The sequence below is a fragment of the Hemiscyllium ocellatum genome, chromosome 21 (genome assembly GCF_020745735.1).
Source record: "Hemiscyllium ocellatum isolate sHemOce1 chromosome 21, sHemOce1.pat.X.cur, whole genome shotgun sequence".
Classification (NCBI taxonomy): Eukaryota; Metazoa; Chordata; class Chondrichthyes; order Orectolobiformes; family Hemiscylliidae; genus Hemiscyllium; species Hemiscyllium ocellatum.
In genome coordinates this window covers 63,377,191-63,396,910 of record NC_083421.1, presented here as the reverse complement: position 1 = coordinate 63,396,910, position 19,720 = coordinate 63,377,191, and the positions used below count along the sequence as shown (strand labels likewise).

At 47.9% G+C, this 19,720-nt stretch overlaps 1 protein-coding gene across 3 annotated transcripts in view; it reads right to left on the bottom strand.

The window, feature by feature from the left end:
- ptpa (protein phosphatase 2 phosphatase activator) overlaps window positions 1-19,720 on the bottom strand; it is a 55,176-nt gene that overhangs the window by 34,383 nt on the left and 1,073 nt on the right. For 2 of the 3 annotated variants that reach the window (XM_060841155.1, XM_060841157.1), the window contains exons 2-5: window positions 12,285-12,394; window positions 9,312-9,398; window positions 5,195-5,320; window positions 2,746-2,863 (exon numbers count right to left, since the gene is read on the bottom strand). In XM_060841155.1, coding sequence (XP_060697138.1) covers window positions 2,746-2,863; window positions 5,195-5,320; window positions 9,312-9,398; window positions 12,285-12,394 — 441 coding nt within the window. The remainder of the gene's footprint in view (window positions 1-2,745; window positions 2,864-5,194; window positions 5,321-9,311; window positions 9,399-12,284; window positions 12,395-19,720) is intronic. The other variant, XM_060841156.1, reaches the window with a different exon arrangement.

Genomic DNA, 19,720 nt, shown 5'->3' with positions numbered 1-19,720 from the left:
ACGCCAGTGCAACCCCTGCAGGAAGCCAGTGCTCCAACTGGAGACAACACAGGGGCAGTGGCAGACAGAGCTCAGGGGGTTCCAATGCAGAGTGAGACCCAGGTACCTTCCCAATGGGACAGAAACAACAGGACAATATCGCACCGTGAGGAGGACGAGGACGAGGACAAGACAGGGGAACCTGAATGCAATAGTTTCACAGCAGGATGGGGCTGCCTTGCCTCAGACCAGCCCTATTGGTAACACTGCTGACAATCCAAAAACCCAGCTTAACCCAACACTCAACAGAATGAAACGAAACCACGCAATTACTGTGGGGCTGTCATTCTAGAGATGTGCATTACTGCTGAAAGGTCTCACTCCAATGGGTGCCCCATGCTCCCTCTCCAGAGGTTCCTGGGCAGTGATGGGAATAGCAGCCACTGGGTTATCACATTGTCAGTGGCTCAGCAGTACAGGTACAGACAGCTCACATCTGGGAAACTGGGAGATAGCACCAGCTGTGTCACAGGCTCTGCGCCGCTGATGGAGTTCAGTGGGGATGTTAAACCCCAGCCTGTCTGCCCTCCCGGGGTGGGGTCTCTGACAATCTCATGATTCTATCAGCAGTGCTCAGAGGGACTCCCCTGGGTGAGGCCTGGTCACTCAGCCAGTGCTGTACAATGGGGGGAGTTTGCTGGTGTTAAGATGATTGCCATTCTCCTCTCCATCGCAGCAGCGATTCTATTGGGCGGGAGTGCACGGGGATTGTGAAAGAAACAAGGTAAATGAGATTTTGTTCTTTTGACTGAAGATGACTGAGCTATCCAGAGGACAGCATTCACTGACAGAGTTACTGTCCTGTTTTCTTGGAGACACTGACGAGAGGTCGCTGGCCTGAAAAATTAACTCGGTTTCTCTCTCCACAGAAGCGGCTAAACCTGCTGAGCATTTCCAGCATTTCCTATTTTAACTCAGAGCAGCTACATCTGGCATCAGTAACTGTGCTGCAGTTGAACAGGTTCTGATTTCCTTACGCAGTGAATAAATGACAAGAGAGAATAAAAATCAAAAGCGGGCTCTGAACTAACTCAAGCCCATTGTCACAGTGTCAGGTGGCATGTCAATTCACAGCAAACACCAGGGAGAGAGGACAGTGCCGTGGATCAGAATCAGGGGGTAAGCAATGACCCACAGCACACAATGGCAGATGGCACATTTGATCTGATTACTGGGTAGACACTACCATCTAGTGGGCAATTCTAGTTACAGCAAGCAGCAATGGTTAGAGAAGACACCTCCATCATGGCATGTTATCAGGAAGTGTAAAACTAACTCCTGCATTCTCACTGATTTCCCAAGAACAGATTACCTGGTTACTAATATCCTGATTGCAGGAAATGGCTGTCAGCAAAAGGAGTGAGTTTAAAAAAAGGAAAGCACTTGGATTCAGAAGAAAGCAAACTCCATCTAGCAGTAACGTGACAGTGCTCTCAATGTTTTTTTTTCCTGACGATGTTGGTCGCGGGATAAATATTGCACCTTAATTTGTAGGTTGTCCTGAATGATGTGCTCAGGTTTCGGGAGTGAGTGCTAGGCTGGTGATTTACGGATAAGTCTGCATTTTTTAGTGCAGTGTCTGACAGACCCTGGTCTGCTGCATTCACCAAAACAGACTAAGGCACACTTCCCATAGAGCCATGAATCCTGGGAGTGCAGTATTCCCTACTGCTGTTGACACTGATCATCGTACACAGACACTCTCAGAAAATGCCTCTCGTGGCCTTGGTTAAATAGGGACTGGAAGGGCTTATGCTCGAAACGTCGAATTCTCTATTCCTGAGATGCTGCCTAACCTGCTGTGCTTTGACCAGCAACACATTTGCAGCTGTGATCTCCAGCATCTGCAGACCTCATTTTTTACTTAAATAGGGACTGGGCTCAGTGTCAGTGAACACCCAGCCCACCACCACTGTAAAGATATCAGAGTAAAGCCTGGCCACATGGGGCAGGAAACAAACATCAGGCAGCAAAGCAGCCCTCCAACCTTCATCCACCTTTCAGTTCCATCCTGGCTGATTCTCTCTCAACTCCATCTACCTGCCTTGCTCCATAATGCTCAGCAGCTAACTGCAGCTTCAGCTGACCTGAGGATCCCACCAGTGTTGTAGGGCAGGAGGAAGGCCCACGCTTGCACTACCCTGTCATGGGGGAGTGCCTCCAGGTAGCAGCCCTTGATGGCCTGGTTCGAAGGTGAAGGACCTCCCTCCAACGGGGGAAACACTTCCCTCTGGTCACCCGATTCAATCCCTCCGATCAGCTTACAGCCTGGCTCATTTCAGCTCTTGATCTTCGACAGGCGGGGGAGGGGCAGAATGAGGTGGCTGACTTACACCCCCCCCTCCACAAACAGAGGCTCGCAGGGCATTATGTGCGACGGTAGGGGTCCATGCAGCAAAACACAAGGCCCGTTTTGCAAAGTGAACCACCCCAGGAACAGCAGTAACTTGGAACGCTGACAGATCTGTATTTGATTGAAGGAGACCCTTCGGGTGGTTTCAGAGATGGGGAGGGGAGAGATGGAGAAGGAAGAGTGGGTTAAAGTGTTCAGGGCCAACACCATCAGCTCCCCCTCCTCAAGGCTTGATGACAAGGTATGTGATAGACAGAGGGAGAACAGTTACTCTCCAACACAAGAGCTAGGCTCAGTATACCAACACAGCAACACCCTCTACACCCATGCACTGGGATATTAGGTGTGGTTACCTGTTCCATAGTCTATCCTTGTTGGGTTTCCCACCGATTCCTTTAAATACACTGCGGTCTCGATAACAGCAGCCTTCAGCTCGTGGGGAATCACATTGGAAACCAAGTTCTCAGCCTCCTGTGACGAGAAAGCAAGTCAGTGCACGTGCTGGGAGCGTGAGGCAGTCTCACCCTGTACACACAGGGTGGCCTTATGCTTCCCCAACCTCCCACACTCTCAGGGGAGCAACCCTCCCACAGGGCACATCCTGTGGCCTCACAAACCCTGGACTAATTCCTAACAAGCTGCTGTGTCATTTCCCATCTACTTTGGGATGAAGGTCCTGACTTCCACACCATAGTCTCCACAGGGTAGCCTGGACCATGAGCATCACCAGGCTCTGAGTACAGGGGCAGCATTGTACAAACCTTACCCTCTACTCACCTGGCACCCTGTTTCCATAACAGGGGAATAGAAAACTCATCGAGGTAAAAACAATGACTGCAGATGCTGTTTCGCATAAACCAAATCATCCGCCAACATTTCCGCCACCTCCAAAAAGACCCCACCACCAGGGATATATTTCCCTCTCCACCCCTTTCCGCCTTCCGCAAAGACAGTTCCCTCCGTGACTACCTGGTCAGGTCCACGCCTCCCTACGACCCACCCTCCCATCCTGGCACCTTCCCCTGCCATCGCAGGAACTGTAAAACCTGTGCCCACACCTCCTCCCTCACCTCTATCCAAGGCCCTAAAGGAGCCTTCCACATCCAAAGTTTTACCTGCACATCCACTAATATCATTTATTGTATCCGTTGCTCCCGATGCGGTCTCCTCTACATTGGGGAGACTGGAAGCCTCCTAGCAGAGCGCTTTAGGGAACATCTCCAGGACACCACACCGCCCCATGGCCCAACATTTCAACTCCCCCTCCCACTCTGCCGAGGACATGGAGGTCCTGGGCCTCCTTCACCGCCGCTCCCTCACCACCAGACGCCTGGAGGAAGAACGCCTCATCTTCTGCCTTGGAACACTTCAACCCCAGGGCATCAATGTGGACTTCAACAGTTTCCTCATTTCCCCTTCCCCCACCTCACCCTAGTCTCAAACTTCCAGCTCAGCACTGTCCCCATGACTTGTCCGGACCTGTCCTACCTGCCTAGCTCCTTTTCCACCGATCCACTCCACCCTCTCCTCCCTGACCTATCACCTTCATCTCCTCCCCCACTCATCCATTGTACTCTATGCTACTTTCTCTACACCCTCCTCTAGCTTATCTCTCCATTCTTCAGGCTCACTGCCTTTATTCCCGATGAAGGACTTTTGCCCAAAATGTCGATTTTGCTGCTCGTTGGATGCTGCCTGAACTGCTGTGCTCTTCCAGCACCACTAATCCAGAATAGAAAACTCATGACTCTCTCCGAAATGGAACAATGAGCCGGACCAGGACGGTTTAGGTACATTGTCAGGGAGACAGTGAGGCAGGGACACAGGAACAGCAACAACAAACTTAATGGGGGAATCAGTGAAGGAGCACCTAACTGTACTCACGCTAATTGATACGAACACTATTGACACTGCCAGTTATCTGTATAGATGCGCTTGTGTACAAAACATTAATCAATCCAAGCAGCTCTGCACTGACACTAACCGATACTAATACTATAGACACCAGGAGCTATTTATATTAATGTTACTGATACTAACTAAACACACAACATGGATTCAAGCCCTCCCCCAGTGTAACAGCAAAATAGGACAGATGCTGGAAATCAGGAATAAAAACTAAACCATGCTGGAAATACACAGCAGGGCAGGGAATACAAAGTCAATATTTCAGCTCGAAATATCCTTTCATTAAAGCTGAACACTGCCCTGACCTGCTGTTCATTTCCAGCTGTTTTTTTCCCCAGTAGCTTTTTGGGGATTAAGTCCTTGTTTGTCCATACAGGAAGTGAAAACATAATATCCGACTGCTTGCTAAAGGACATCCCACTTCTACACTTACCCAAGGTCCTGCCCCTGTGTTGATCAATTCTCTTACCCACATCATTCTTAAACGTGCGTCTCTCACCAGTTTAAATCTAACTGGATAGCCTCTCAGCCACTTCAGGCTGTTGCACCACAATCCCACCTCCAGAATCAAAACTGGCTATTTCACAAAAGTAGATCCAGTGGGAATTCGGCATTTTATTACCGAGACACCCTTAGTAAAGCTTTGCGCGTGTGGACTGTTTCAACGACACAGTACCTGCACCAGCTTCAAAAACAAAAACAGAAGTTGCTGGAAAAGCTCAGCAGGTCTGGCAGCACCTGTGAAGAGAAATCAACATTAACATTTCTGGTCAGTTCCGAGGACAGGTCACTGGGTGTTAACTCCGACTTCTCTTCCCAGAACTGTGGAACTTTTCCAGCAATTTCTGCCTTTGTTTCGGATTTAGAAGAGCTGCAGTTCTTTTGGGTTTTTACCTTCTCCAGTTTACTGTACCAAGTGCGGAAGGCTTTGTTCCCAAACCGGGAAGGCTGGTTGACTGGAGGGGTCTCGTCGATCCACTTGTCCAGTGTGTTCAGGAGCACAATCAGTTTCTCCACTGGCTGCACATGCAAAGAGAAAACAGGGGTCAGTTCCCTTCCTGAACACTGTACACAGCAGAGACAGAGAGACAGCGGGAAGCTTCTATTCATCACCTTAGAACACTCCAAAGCACTTAGACTGAAGGGAGCAGGAGCAGTAGGCCATTCAGCCCATTAGCCCTGCTCCCTCATTCAATGAGATCCTAGCTGATTCAATAACCCCCAACTCCACCTTCCTGCCCTTTCCATGTATCCTGGAAAACCCTGCTGGAATAAAACTCTGTCTGTCTCAGCATTGAATATATTTAATAAGCAAACCTCGACCGATAAGGAATTCCGCTAACTCACCACCCTCAGAAGTTCCTACTCATCTCTGTCTTGAATGGGTGATTATTCCGAGATTATCCCCTCTGGCTGTAGACTCTCCTATAACCTCTCTGCTAGGAGAGAGATGCTGGAGAGTCCAAGTTGAAGAGAGTGGTGCTGGAAAAGCACAGCAGGTCAGGCAGCATCTCAGGGACAGGAGAGTCGATGTTTTGACCATAACTGCTCTGCCTTTGCCTGTGAAGCCCCCTAAGAGTTGTGTCGGCTTCAATTTACAGACAACCAACTGTCACCGAAGCACAGTAAATAAAACATGGCCAGCTCTCGACATTCCCAGGTCATGGGCTTTGAGGAGTAAGGTTGGTTCAGCCCATCAGGGAGAACACTCAAGTGAAAGCAGAGCACTGCAGCTTCTGAACATCTGAGAGAAAATCAGAAAGTGGTGCAGAAACTTTGTGGTCTGTTCAGAGAAACACCGTTAACGTTTGGAGGCCAGTACAATTCCTCTCCAGCTTCTTTGTTCCCAAGAGGTGTCTTTGGACTTGAAACTCCAGTTCTCTCTACAGATGCTGCCAGACCTGCGGAGTTCCTCCAACAATTCATTTTTACATGAGGGAGATCTCCCCAGCTGCTTTTCAAGATTGAACTATGGTATCCTCATTTAAACAGACCAAAGAGGCCTCAGTCCAATGTCTCATTCAAAGGAGGTGGCCTGGAAACTGGTCTTTTATACAGAATAATGTTATTTCACTACACACCCACACACGCTCTCTTTCTCTCTCTCTCGGAGGGAGCACCACATTGCTACACCTCACCCCTCAGGAAAAGGCTGACAGGAGTTGAGACGATTTTACTCCAAGTGGGGGTGGGGGGGATTTTGAAAGTGTGGAGTTGGCTGCTGGGGCTCCCAGTGTAAGCTGGGTCTTAATGAGGGCTGCACAGCGGCTCAGTCGTTAGTACCTCTGCCTCACAAGCGTCAGAGGCCCAGGTTCAACTCCACCCTCGGCTGATTCCGTGCGCGCTCTCCCCGAGTCCCTGCGCGGACTCTGCGCGCTCTCCCCGAGCCCCTGTGCGGACTCTGCGCGCTCTCCCTGAGTCTGTGTAGGCTTGCTCTGGCTTCCTCCCACAGTCCAAAGACGCGCTGGTTAGGGTGGATAGGCCATGGGAAATACAGTGTTACTGGGATATGGTGGAGGGGTGGGACTGGCTGGCATGTCCTTCAGAGGGTCGGTGTGAACTCGATGGGTAAATGGCCTGCTTCCACACTTTGGGAAGTTACCCAAACAGACCAGACGTGTGTACAAAGGAGCTCAATCATCATGGATGAAAATGTGTTGCTGGAAAAGCGCAGCAGGTCAGGCAGCAGGTGAAGAAGGGCTCATGCCCGAAACGTCGATTCTCCTGTTCCTTGGATGCTGCCTGACCTGCTGCGCTTTTCCAGCAACACATTTTCATCCATGACCTCCAGCATCTGCAGTCCTCACTTTCTCCTCAATCAACATGGATCTCAACCTCAGTCTCCTCCGCACAGCTCACGGGCTCAACCTCCCCTCCAGAGAACGGAGCACATTCACTCCCTCTGCAGTACTGAGTGGGTGTTGTACCTTTGGACAAACTATTCTGACACTACACCTCTGTGAGGAGGAGGTGTGCAGAGTTCTCCGAGGTGCCCTGAAGCCAATGTTTCTCCTATAAACAACATCAAAAAACTTCAGCCACTGAGGTCTCAGCACAAAGAGAGGCCCTTCAGCCCATCGAGTCTATACTGGTCAGAAGCAACCACCCAACTATTGAAATCCCATTTCCCAGCAGTTGGCCCATAGGTTTGGCATCACAGGGTGTATACATAAATCCTTCTTCAATGTGCTGAGGGTTTCTGCCTCTCCACCTCCCTCATAGGCACTGAGCTCCAGATTCCTCATCAGCCCCTGGGGGAAAAACGTTTCCTCAGATCGTCTCAAAAACCTCCCGCTCCTCACCTTCAATCTACTCCCCCCCGAAATCATTGATTCCTCCCACAAGGGGAGATGTGCTTTCATGTCTATGCCCTCAACGTTAAACACCTCAATCACAGAATCCGTACAGTGTGAAAACAGGCCCTTCAGCCCAACAAGTCCACACTGACCCTCTAAAGAGGGTAACCCACCCAGACACATTTCTTCTACCCTATATTTCTTCCTGACCACTGCGCCTAACCTACACATCCCTGAACACTACGGGCAATTTAGCATGGCCAATTCCCCTAACCTGCACATTTGGGGACTGTGGGAGGAAACCGGAGCACCCAGGGGAAACCCACGCAGACACGGGGAGAATGCCTGTGTGGAGTTTGCACAGTCACCCAAGGCTGGAATCGAACCTGGGTCCCTGGCGCTGTGCTAACCACTGAGCCACCGTGCCACCTGGTATTCCCCCCTCAATCTCCTCTGTTCTGAGGTAAACATCCCCAGTCAGTCCAATCTCTCTTCATAACTCTCCAGCCCAGGCACCGTCCTGGCAAATCTCCCTCTGCCCACTCCCGAGGGCAGCCACACCCCCCTGGCTGTTTGCACCTTACTGTGTGGGGGAGTCTGTGATGAACATTGGCAGCAACATCCCCTTCATTCGAACAGTGACTACACTTTCACAAGTACGTCATGGTTGTGAACTGCTTTGGGAAGAGCCAGCGCTGTGAATAATGCTACATAATCAACATAAATAAATACATAAACACAAGTCCTTTCGTTTTTAAGAAATTTACAAGTTACCCCAATTTTACTTCTCAGGTCCCTAGCAACCTCTTGGCTTTCCTGATGATCCCTGAGGTGTTAAACATCGCGATGTCGGGTAAACGTAGTACAATTCTGACTTGTCTTCACATCACCCTAAATGACTAACTGCTAATCTCAGCCAAGCTGCAGGGAGAAGAAGGGAGGTGGAGCTGACAAAGGTCAGCCTGCCCTCTCTGGCTGACACTCACCTCAAGGGGCAAGGGGCACCGATGGAAGAAAGGGGAGGTTTACTTGGCGGGGTGGGAACTCCTTCACACTGACACAAGGACACAAGATGCGAAATCCAGCTTGTACCAGCTCACAGGAGCCACTTGCGTTTGATTCAAATTCTCAGACCATCCCTGTTTGATGGAGGTCAGAGGTCACAGCACCAGGTTATAGTCCAATAGGTTTATTTGGGAGCACTAGCTTTCAGAGACTCGCTCCTTCATCACCTGAGGAACCACTTCACCTGACGAAAGGGCAGTGCTCCGAAAGCAAATAGATTTCAAGTGATTTCAAATAGATCTGTTGGACTATAACCTGGTGCTGTGTGACCTCTGACCTTGCCCACTCCTGTCCAACACCAGCACCTCCACATTTTCTTTCAATGAGATGGGAGAGATGGGGCAGAAAGACTCTGGGTCCGAAGTTCTGGAATGCCCTCCCTCAGACTCTGCACAACACTCTGCCCTCTTTAAGATGTTCCTTAAACTCTCACTTTCAGTCAAACTCTGGGTCAACTCCTTCTGTCACGTTTTATCTTGTTTCACACACACACACATGCGAGGTCTTTTAGGAAGTTTTAAAAGATATTACAGAGATGCAGGGTTTTGCTGTAGCTCATTAAACCCTAGCCCTCCCGCATTACAATCCAGTGAAGGGTATGTGGAAAAGGACATGAATCAAGTCGAGCCCCAGGACAAACCCATTCCTACCGCAGAGGTTTTGTACTCGCACGTGAGCTTCTTCCCCTTCACACTCTCATTCAGCGTCAGAATGAACCCAACGTAGTCAGTATAGGCCTAGAGAGAGAGAGAGCGAGAGAGAGAGAGCGAGAGAGAGAGAGCGAGAGAGAGAGAGAGAGAGCGCGAGAGAGAGCGAGAGAGAGAGAGAGAGCGAGAGAGAGAGAGAGAGAGAGCGCGAGAGAGAGAGCGCGAGAGAGAGACAGTGACAGAGAGACAGTGACAGAGAGACAGGGGGAGGGAGGGAGAGATAGAGACAGACAGAGAGAGGGAGACAGAGAGAGGGAGAGATAGATCGAGACAGAGAGACAGGGGGAGGGAGGGAGAGAGAGAGATAGAGACAGACAGAGAGAGGGGGGAGGGAGGGAGAGACAGAGACAGACGGAGAGAGGGAGAGAGGGAGAGAGATACAGACAGACAGACAGAGACAGGGAGGGAGGGAGGGAGGGAGATAGAGACAGAGACAGAGAGGGGGAGGGAGAGAGAGAGATTGATCAATCATGCAACATCTCAATACTTTGAGATAACTCAAGATTTAAACATGCATCCTGTTTTTAATATCATTTCTAAATATTATCACCAAGACTCGATCGACAGTGCCTTCTAAACCCAGATCCTCTACCACCCTGAAGGACAAGGGCAGCAGATGCATGGGAACACCACCCCCCTGTAAACTCCCCTCGGAACCCTCACTATATGGATTTGGATTTACAGCTCTAATCCTCGACTGTTCCTGGATCGATACCCAGACCTCCCTCCTGTACCTACACCACACTGACTGCAGCAACTCAGAACAGCTCACCACCATCATCCGTGGGACAATTAGGGATGGACAGTAACCCAGCTAGCAATGCCCATAACCCATGAATGAATAACAAAGGTCAGCAGTCAGAGCACCACAACACAGAGATACGAGATGTCTCAGTGAAAAAAAGCCAATCATGTTATTTATTGAAGAGCAGTTGCTGCTGTTATATGGCAAACATCATCAGCCAATGTATATGCAGCAAGATATACAAACAGCCTTGGGGGGGGGTGGATACGGTGATACAGTGGTAACTTTTACAGGATTACCAATCCAGAGGCCCACACTAATATCCACAGGATGGGGTTCAAACCCCACCAGGGCATTTACATTCAATGAATAAATCTGGAAGATAAAGGTGATGGCAAACATGAAACCACCATCAATTGCAGTAAAAGTTCATCATGTACACTAATGTCTTTTAGGGAAGGAAATCTGCCATCTGTACCTGGTCTGGCCCTACATGCGACTCCAGTCACACAGCAATGTGGCTGACTCTTAACTGCCCTCTGGAATGGCTCAATGAGTCAAGGGCAATAGGGACTGAGCAACTAATGTTGGTCTTGCTTGTGATGCCCATTTGCAGTTGGGGCTGTAATGACCAAAATAACCCGTTTAACTGTTATTGTTGGAGGTATAAATGTTGGCCAGTACATTGGGGAAATCCCTGCCTGCTTTTACAGAGGCAGAATCATAGAGCACGGAAACAGAATCATAGAGCGCCCCAACGAGACCAGACTAAATATAGTCCCAAACTAACCTAGTCCCACCTGCCTGCTCCAAGCCTATATCTCTCCAAAACTTCCTGTTCATGCACTTATCCCAATGTCGTTAAACTTTGTAATTGTACCCATATCCACCACTTGCTCACAAAGTTCACTCCACACATGAACCACCTTCTGTGTAACAATTTGACCCTAATGTCTTTTTTAAACCTCTCTCCTTAAAAATATGCCCTTCAGTCATGAAATCCTCCTTCCTCGAGAAAAGGCACCTAGCATTAATTCTATCTATACCCATCATTTTATAAACTGCTGCTGTTAGGTCACCTCCCTACCTCCTCCCCTCCAGTGAATAAAGTCCCAGCCTTTCTTTATAATACCTTTCCATACCCAGCAACATCCGGAACCCTGTCCAGCTTGTGGGATCTTTTACATCCACCCAGGATGTCAGCAGGGGCCTCAGTTTAACATCTCACCTGAAACACAGTATCTGTCTCAGCAAAGAGCCAAGAGTGACAGGCTAGATTTAATCCTAGGGGAGTAGGGATTGAACCCTCCACAGTCTTACTCTAACTCTGAGATATATGAGTGCTACCCACTGAGCCACAGCTGCCATTGCAGAGAGTGATGCTCTTGTAACCTGTCAGTAGCTCAGAGGGGATGGGAGGCCATTTGCTTTATTTTAAAAATGAATAATTAATACAACGAGAATCAAGTATTTTTCATTTGTTCACAGGATCACTGGTTAAGCCAATATTTATTGTCCTTAAATTGTTAAGAGTCAACCATATTGCTGTGGGCCTGGACTCACATGTCTTAGATTACTTACAGATTACAGATTACTTACAGTGTGGAAACAGGCCCTTCAGCCCAACAAGTCCACATCGACCCGCCCAAGCGTAACCCACCCAGTCCCATTCCCCTACATTTACCCCTTCACCTAACACTACGGGCAATTTAGCATGGCCAATTCACCTAACATTTTTTGGACTGTGGGAGGAAACCGGAGCACCCGGAGGAAACCTCAGCAGACACGGGCAGAATGTGCAAACTCCACACAGTCAGTCACCTGAGGTGGGAACCGAACCCGGGTCTCTGGCACTGTGAGGGTGCAGTGCTAACCACTGTGCCACCGTGCTGCCCACTGTCCGCCAGACCAGCGGGGCACGGCAGATTTCCTTCCCTAAAAAGGGGATCAGTGAATCACATGGGTTTTTAGGATAATTGAAATCATTATCACGAGGCTAGCTTTTCCATTTTCCGGATTCGGACCCAGGTCCTTGGAGCACCGCCCATAGTGTCACTGGGCTCATAATCCAGAACCTATCACTGGGCTGCCACGTCCCCCTCACCCAGAGGGTGGTCATACAAGCTGTTCACCCGAGCCCCCAGCCACACGTCACCCCAACAGTTCAGCACCTTGGAACGTTTCCACTTGCTCATGTCCGGGAACATGTTGATCTCTTTCTTTGGTTCAACAAAGTTGTGATTGGCGAACGAAATTTGCATCTCCTCTTCCGGGGACGAGCCTGCGCGCACATACACACACACACAGCATTAGAAAAATAACCCTGCTTTCCTACAGCACCTATCGCTAAAGACATCCCAAAGTCCTTTACAACCAACAAAACACTGAATGAACTGTGGTCATTGTTGTGATGCAGACAACTAAGTTACACACAGCAAGATCCCACAAACAGAAATGTCAACCCTGCAGTTTGTTTTCAAAGAGTGGCTTTGGTTCAGGAATAAGTGCCGACTGGAACATAAGAACATCAGAAAGAACATGGTTTAAACAGCAGCTTCAATGCTGCCTCTGGAAATGGGGAGGGGGTGGGTTCAAGACCCACACTTGAACAAGCCTTGAATAGACCCAGGGAGGAAGGCTTTCCATCAGCAATGCTATTAAAGCCAGCTCAACTAGTACAAACACTGAGGAACTGGGAGCATAAAAAGTCTACAATAAGGGATCTGATGCTGTATGGCTGGCATTATGGGTGACACGTTAGATCCAGTAACCATTAGATAGGAGGAACACGTCATCCAAAGCTTTCCCGCTGCTGCGTATTGCTCTCTGGTAACTTCTGCTGTGGTGTGTGTCTGTGTCTGTGTGTTAAGTGACATCCAAACTTGGCTACAAGATGCACATTATCCAGATTAGGTTTTCCTAAATGGCCCTCTTTCTTCCCAATTTGGCAATTCCAGGGCTGAGCTCCCTAATCTCACTCCACTTTGGCCTCTTCACAATTGACTTTGAAGTCTCCTAAACAAACCTGCCATCTTTTAGATGGTGAAGTCCATTATCACAATAGTCATCAAATTGAGCAGAGTCCACTCCTTTATCCCCCAACCAACATCAGAAAATTAAAATATCTAGTCATTATCACATTGGTGTTTTTGACAGAGGGTAAGGATCTAAAAAGGCGTCCTGAGGGGTAACTTCTTCGACAGACGATGGTTCAAATGTGGATTGAACTGCCAGAGGAAGTGGTAGATGTAGGGACAGTTACATTTGAAAGACATTTGGACAGGCATATGGATAGGAAAGGTTTACACAGGCTAGTTTAGTTTGGGAAAGATGGCTGGCATGGACGAGTTGGACCGAAGGGTCAGTTTCCATGCTGCAGGACTCTATGACCCTCCTTTTTAAAGAGAAATAGCATCACAGGATCATTTCTTTTCAGCTGAAAATTTCATCCAAATGATGGCACCTCCAACAGTACCGCACTCCCTCAGGACTGCGAGATTCCCTCAGGACTGCGAGATTCCCTCGGGACTGCGAGATTCCGTTTGGATTGTGCTAAACCCAGAGGAGCAGGACTTGAGCTCACATCTGGGAGGCAAATTTGCAACATATCAAGACTTGGCTGACACCAAGGGGTCTGTTGGAGGGGGAAGGAAAGATACACTAACCAAAAATCATTCCCATTTGTCTTTGTCCTTAGGAGTGGATTGGACACACCATAGAAAAGTATAGCACAGAACAGGCCCCTCGGTCCACAGTGTAGTGCCAAGAGTTATTCCTAAAATAAAATAACCGAACCAACACACCCCTCAACTCACTGCTGTCCCTTGCGCATATCTAGCAGTCACTTAAATGTCCCTAATGACTCTGCTTCCACCACCATCGCTGGCAATGCATCCCATGCATTCACAATCTACACAAAGAACCTACCCTGATGTCTCCTCTATACCTTCCTCCTAATATCTTCAAACTATGACCCCTCATTCCAGTCAGTCCTGCCCTGGGGAAAGGTCTCTCGCTATTGACTCTATCTATTCCTCTCATTATCTTGTATACCTCGATCAGGTCACCTCTCTTCCTCCTTCTCTTCAGAGAGAAAAGTCCAAGCTTATTCAACCTCTCCTCATAAGGCAAGCCCTCCCGTCTAGGCAGCATCCTGGTAAACCTTCTTTGCACCCTCTCCAAAGCCTCCACTCCTTTCCTATAGTAGGGCGACCTGAACCGGACATAATATTCCAAGTGTGGATTCACCAGGGACTTGTAGAGCTGCAGCAAAACCTCGCAGCTCTTAAACTCGATCCCCCTGTTAATGAAAGCCGAAACACCAGATGCTTTCTTAACAACCTTATCCACCTGGTTGGCAACTTTGAGGGATCTATGTACTTGAACACCAAGTTCAAGTTCCTCCACACTGCCAAGAATCCTGTCTTTAACCCTATATTCAGTATTCGAGTTTGACCTTCCAAAATGCATCACTTCGCATTTATTCAGGTTAAACTCCATTTGCCATTTCATAGCCCAGCTCTGTATCCTGTCTATGTCGCACTGCAGCCTGCAATAGCCCTCGATATTATCAATGGCACTTCCAACCTTTGTAGTTTTTATAAATGACTTGGATGAGGACGTTGAGGGGTGGGTTAATAAATCTGCAGATGACACAAAGAGCAGAGGTGAAAATGTGTTGCTGGAAAAGCACAGCAGGTCAGGCAGCATCCAAGGAACAGGAAGTTCGACGTTTCGGGCACAAGCCCTTCATCAGGCTTATACCTGAAACGTCGAACTTCCTGTTCCTTGGATGCTGCCTGACCTGCTGCGCTTTTCCAGCAACACATTTTCAGCTCTGATCTCCAGCATCTGCAGACCTCACTTTCTCCACAAAGAGCAGAGGCCCAAGAACAGAGCCCTACAGGACCCCACTCAACACTGACCTCCAGGCAGAATACTTTCCATCTACAAACACTCTCTGCCTTCTGTCAGCCAGCCAATTCCGAATCCAGAGAGACAAATCTCCCTATATCCCATACCTCCTGACTTTATGAAATGAGTCAAGATTAGTGAGGTACTGAAAAAGCACAGCAGGTCAGGCAGCATCCGAGGAGCAGGAAAATTGACATTTTGGACATAGGCTCATCCATAATGATGATTCCTGTTGAAGGGCCTATCATGGGGAACCTTATCAAAAGCCTTGCTGAAGTCCATATACACCACATCCACCGCTCGACCTGTCTCATCACCTCCTCAAAGCACTCAATAAGATTTGTGAGACATGACCTGCCCCTCACAAAGCCATGCTGACCGCCTTTAATCACACTATGCTTTTCCAAATAGTTATAAATTCTATCTCTCAGAATTCTTTCCAAAACTTTGCTGAGCACAGAAGAAAGATTGACTGGTCTGTAATTGTCAGGGATTTCACTATTGCCCTTCTTGAAAAGAGGAACAACATTCGCTTCCTCTCAATCCTCCGGTACGACTCCCATGGAGAGTGAGGAGGCAAAGATCTTCGCCAGTGGCTTAGCAACCTCCTTTCTCGCTTCCCGGAGCAGCCCATGATAAATCTAGTCTGGCCCTGGGGACTTAACAATCTTAATGTTTGCCAATAACAGCTGACTGAGAATATAGAACAGAAACAGAATCAGCAAAGAAGCAAACTACACTCGGCAAACAAAAACAGCCAAAATAAAGAGCTAAAAAAAGTGTAAAGGAAAAAGAATACACATCATTTTTGATTTCCAGCATTGCCACATTCAAGCTCCTAGTAAAACGGCGTGTGGTATGTGAGAGCTCAGGCCAATCAGTAACACAACAGACATTGCAGAATGATTTGGAATGTTGGAGGACAGACCTGAATCTAAGGTTACTCCTGACCTGTCTCATCGTAACAGCACAGGGCACAGAGGCCTATCTGAACAATAGGCAGCAGCTACTGTGACACTGACAGCTGGGCTGCCCATTAAAAATGTAAGTGAGATCCCCATTCAGCCCTTTCAAACCAGGACAGGCAGCTGCCACAGAACAATACGGGAACACATCAGGAACCTGCAACAAGACACGCTACAAATCTTCACCAAAATCGCAAACACGTTCCCGACCTGACAGGGTAGCGAGAGTTTAACCGGAGTCTGGTCAATGCAGGCTCACTTTATCAAACAGGTGGGGTGCAAGGCCAGTCGATGAAGATTGGCCTTGGATTCAGCGAGTCTCCCCTGTACACACTGGCTCACAACATTCAAGAGGAGGTTATCATTCCTCAATTCATCCTCAGGACATGGGCATTTAGTGGCTATCTCCTGGTTGCCCTCAAGATGATGTGCGGATGGGTTTCTTGAACAAAATAACTTGTCAGGTCTCTTCAGCGGGCAACCGTGCAGATCTGCAGTCACGTGCAGGACCAGGCTGAGTAAGGACAGTGAGGTTATTAGTGTCATAAAATCCCATTTGGGTCAATCTGATGGCTACATGGTCACTTTTACTAAGAGGAGTCTTTTTACAATCAGATGTTTTCTCAGATTCAGGTTCTGAAAATGCACACAAAAGGAATCTGAGCATGTGGTCCCTGGACTGTCAGGCCAGTAGCCTCATCACTGGCCTCTATAACTCCTGCTGCATGGTTCCACCACCTCTAACCTAGCAGTGCTGAAGCCAATTAGACCACCCATAGCCTGGGATAGCTTTCAAACATTGCACATCCTTGCCTCTCTACACCACAGCACAGTTGCAGGAGGCCTATTTACCCAGTAAACCTTTAGAAAGTGAGACTTAAAAGAAGAATCCCACAGAAAAAAAAAAGCTGTGATCTGGGACATGCAGCCTGAATCGGCATTGCAACTAGATTCAATAGGAACTAAAGGGAACTGGATCCTTTCTTCATTCATACACGTGATATGGGCATCACTGGCCAGGCCAGCCATTCCTAGGACAGTTCAGAGTCAACCACATTGCTATGGGTCTGGAGCCACACGGAGGCCAGACCAGGTAAGGATGGCAGATTTCCTTCCCTGAAATCTAGTGAACAAGATGGGATTTAACCACAATTAAAGTGGCTGCTGTGAGATTCTGATCTTTTTATTGAATTCAAATTTCACCATCTGACATGGTGGGATTCAAACCCATGTTCCAGAAGATTAGCCGGAGGTTTTAGATTACTGATCGAGTGACATTGCCAGTGTGTCCCCCTTCTCCTGAAAGACCCGACAAGGAAAAGGATTGCAGAACTGTGGGAAGACTGTGGGTCATGTGAACTTAAGAGTCATTGATGGGGGTCTCTCGTGTTATTTTATTGAGTGAAGAATAGCTCCAGTGCAGAGGCAAGCCCTGGATATTAGAGCTAGTGTGTTCCCTCAGTCCGAACCAGCAGAGAGATTGCACACCCAGCACTCACCAACCCTGTGTTGGGGTGTCCTCCTCAGACAGTGATTGGTGTGGGTTTACACGCGTAAAAATGCAAATCTGAGAGATTTCTGTCATAAAACAGTGCAACACAGCCGTTACATCTGTACTGTTGCTTTGATCTAACACAACCTTGCTCTTTCCTCACAGTCTTGCAAACCTCTCCCCTTCTGCTCCCACCACCCCTTCAGCCAACACTTTCCTCAGCCTTCCTCCTGGGGGTTTTTTTTTTTACAAACTGCCTTCAACTTGGGTCCCTCTGGTGACTGACCAGCTTAGTTACATCTTATTTACTTGACCAAATTTATAACTTTGAATGAACGTTCAGGAATGATTACTTTGGGACATAGCATGCTAGCAACTTACGATGTGGAGGGTAATAGGTGGACAGCATTTGGGAGGACTGGGTGGTTTTATAGCTCTGGCTCCAGAAAATTCTCCCTCACTGAGGGCTTCATCAACTTGTGTCAGGGTCTCAGTAAAGAGAGTGGTCAGCGATCAATCAAAATCCCGTCGTCATGGCATGAAGCAGCCACCAGCCACCAGCCACAGTGAGGGGGAATTCAATGGAACTGTCTTTTTTTGTTCAGCCATTCCCAACAATCCAATAGGACAATCTCACCAAACATCGCGTGTCACATACAGCCTGACACATCCAAGGAGCAGGATGTTGTGATGGTGCATATCAGATAATGTTCCAATACTTTTAAAAAGAAGTTTGAAATTTCCTTTTATAGAGGTGAGAACACCTTCCTTTATTAAAATGTATTGCCACTGTTTTCTTACAGGAAACCAGCAGAGACTATTGTCTCCTATTTAAAAATGGAGATGAGGGCCTTTTTCCTAGAGCCAGCAACCTTTGAAACTCTTCACCAGAACAAGACAGGATCATTTAACTTTTTTTAAAAATATATAAAAAGGCAACAGTAGTTGGATTCTTCACCAACTAGAAAGTCAGAGTGCATCTGGGGTAGATGGGTGTGTGGAGTTGAGTAACCACGATTCTACCGAATAATGGAGCAGGCAGGAGGGGCCGAGTGGCCTACACCTGCTCTGAATTCACTCGCTCATCTGTTCAAAGCATGGCAACCAATTTGCACGCAGCAAGCTCCCACAAACAGCAAAATTATAACGAACAGGTCACCTTTATACTGATGATAACTAAGTTAAGAACTTGAAAATGGGAAACGTTGCACCAAATCAAGATTTGAAAACATTGCAGAAGAGGAAAATCAATTAAAGCTGGTGAAAAGCTCATTACAAAAGAAGCACAACTTCATCATGAAGATCAGTCAGCACCTGGGAGCATTTCAGAGACAGGAATCACTCATGCTGCACTAGGGTTTGTGAATCGAAGTTTTAAGACCTGATAAAAGGACACCCATCGTGAGGTTCCTTGTGAGTCATGCAACCAAGCTTTCCTGTTTTTTTAAAACCTGAACTGTGCAAGTTTCCCGTCGCACAGTGGTGCAATGCTGGCATCACAAACCGATGGCTCTAGGTCCAATTAATAAACTTGCGCTCCTGTGAAATTACAACAGTCAGCTCCAGCCAAGTGCCTGAGAGAAAAATCAGCCAGTGCTCCTGCTCTTGATCAGCAGGGGGTCACTCACAGGGATCAGGGGAGGACAGGTACTTGGGCTCCAGTGGATTGTGCCCTCCACCCCAACCCCCCAATCACTGCACAATTTACAGACATGCACTGTCTCTGCATACTTATTGGCACTGTACCCAAATTAGAGTCAATACCTTCAGGGAAAGAGAGAAGAAAATTAATTTTTTTAAAAATCAATTTTGCTGTATCTATTACACCATCTCAGGCTTTGATCTTTTCAATGTAACCAGAATCTTCCTCCAAACAACCTTGACATTACCACCAAAAATGGTTTCTAGGCTCCACCAGGACTTTTTATTTGAGCAATGGGGAGGGGTTTGTCTCTAGTCCAACCCCTCCCTGCCGACAAAGTTTCCCAAACCAAACTTGCCTTCATTTGGCCCATATGCCTCTAAACCTTTTGTGTTCATGTACCTTTCCAAATGCCTTTTAAATGTTGTAACTGTACCTGCATCTACCACTTCCACTAGCAGTTCATTCCATATACAAACATCTGTGTGGGAAAAGGTTGCTCCTCAGGATCTTTCTCCTCTCATCTTAAAAACATACCCCTAGTTTTGAACTCACCCACCCTAGAGAAAAGATGTTTGCTACTCACTTTATCTA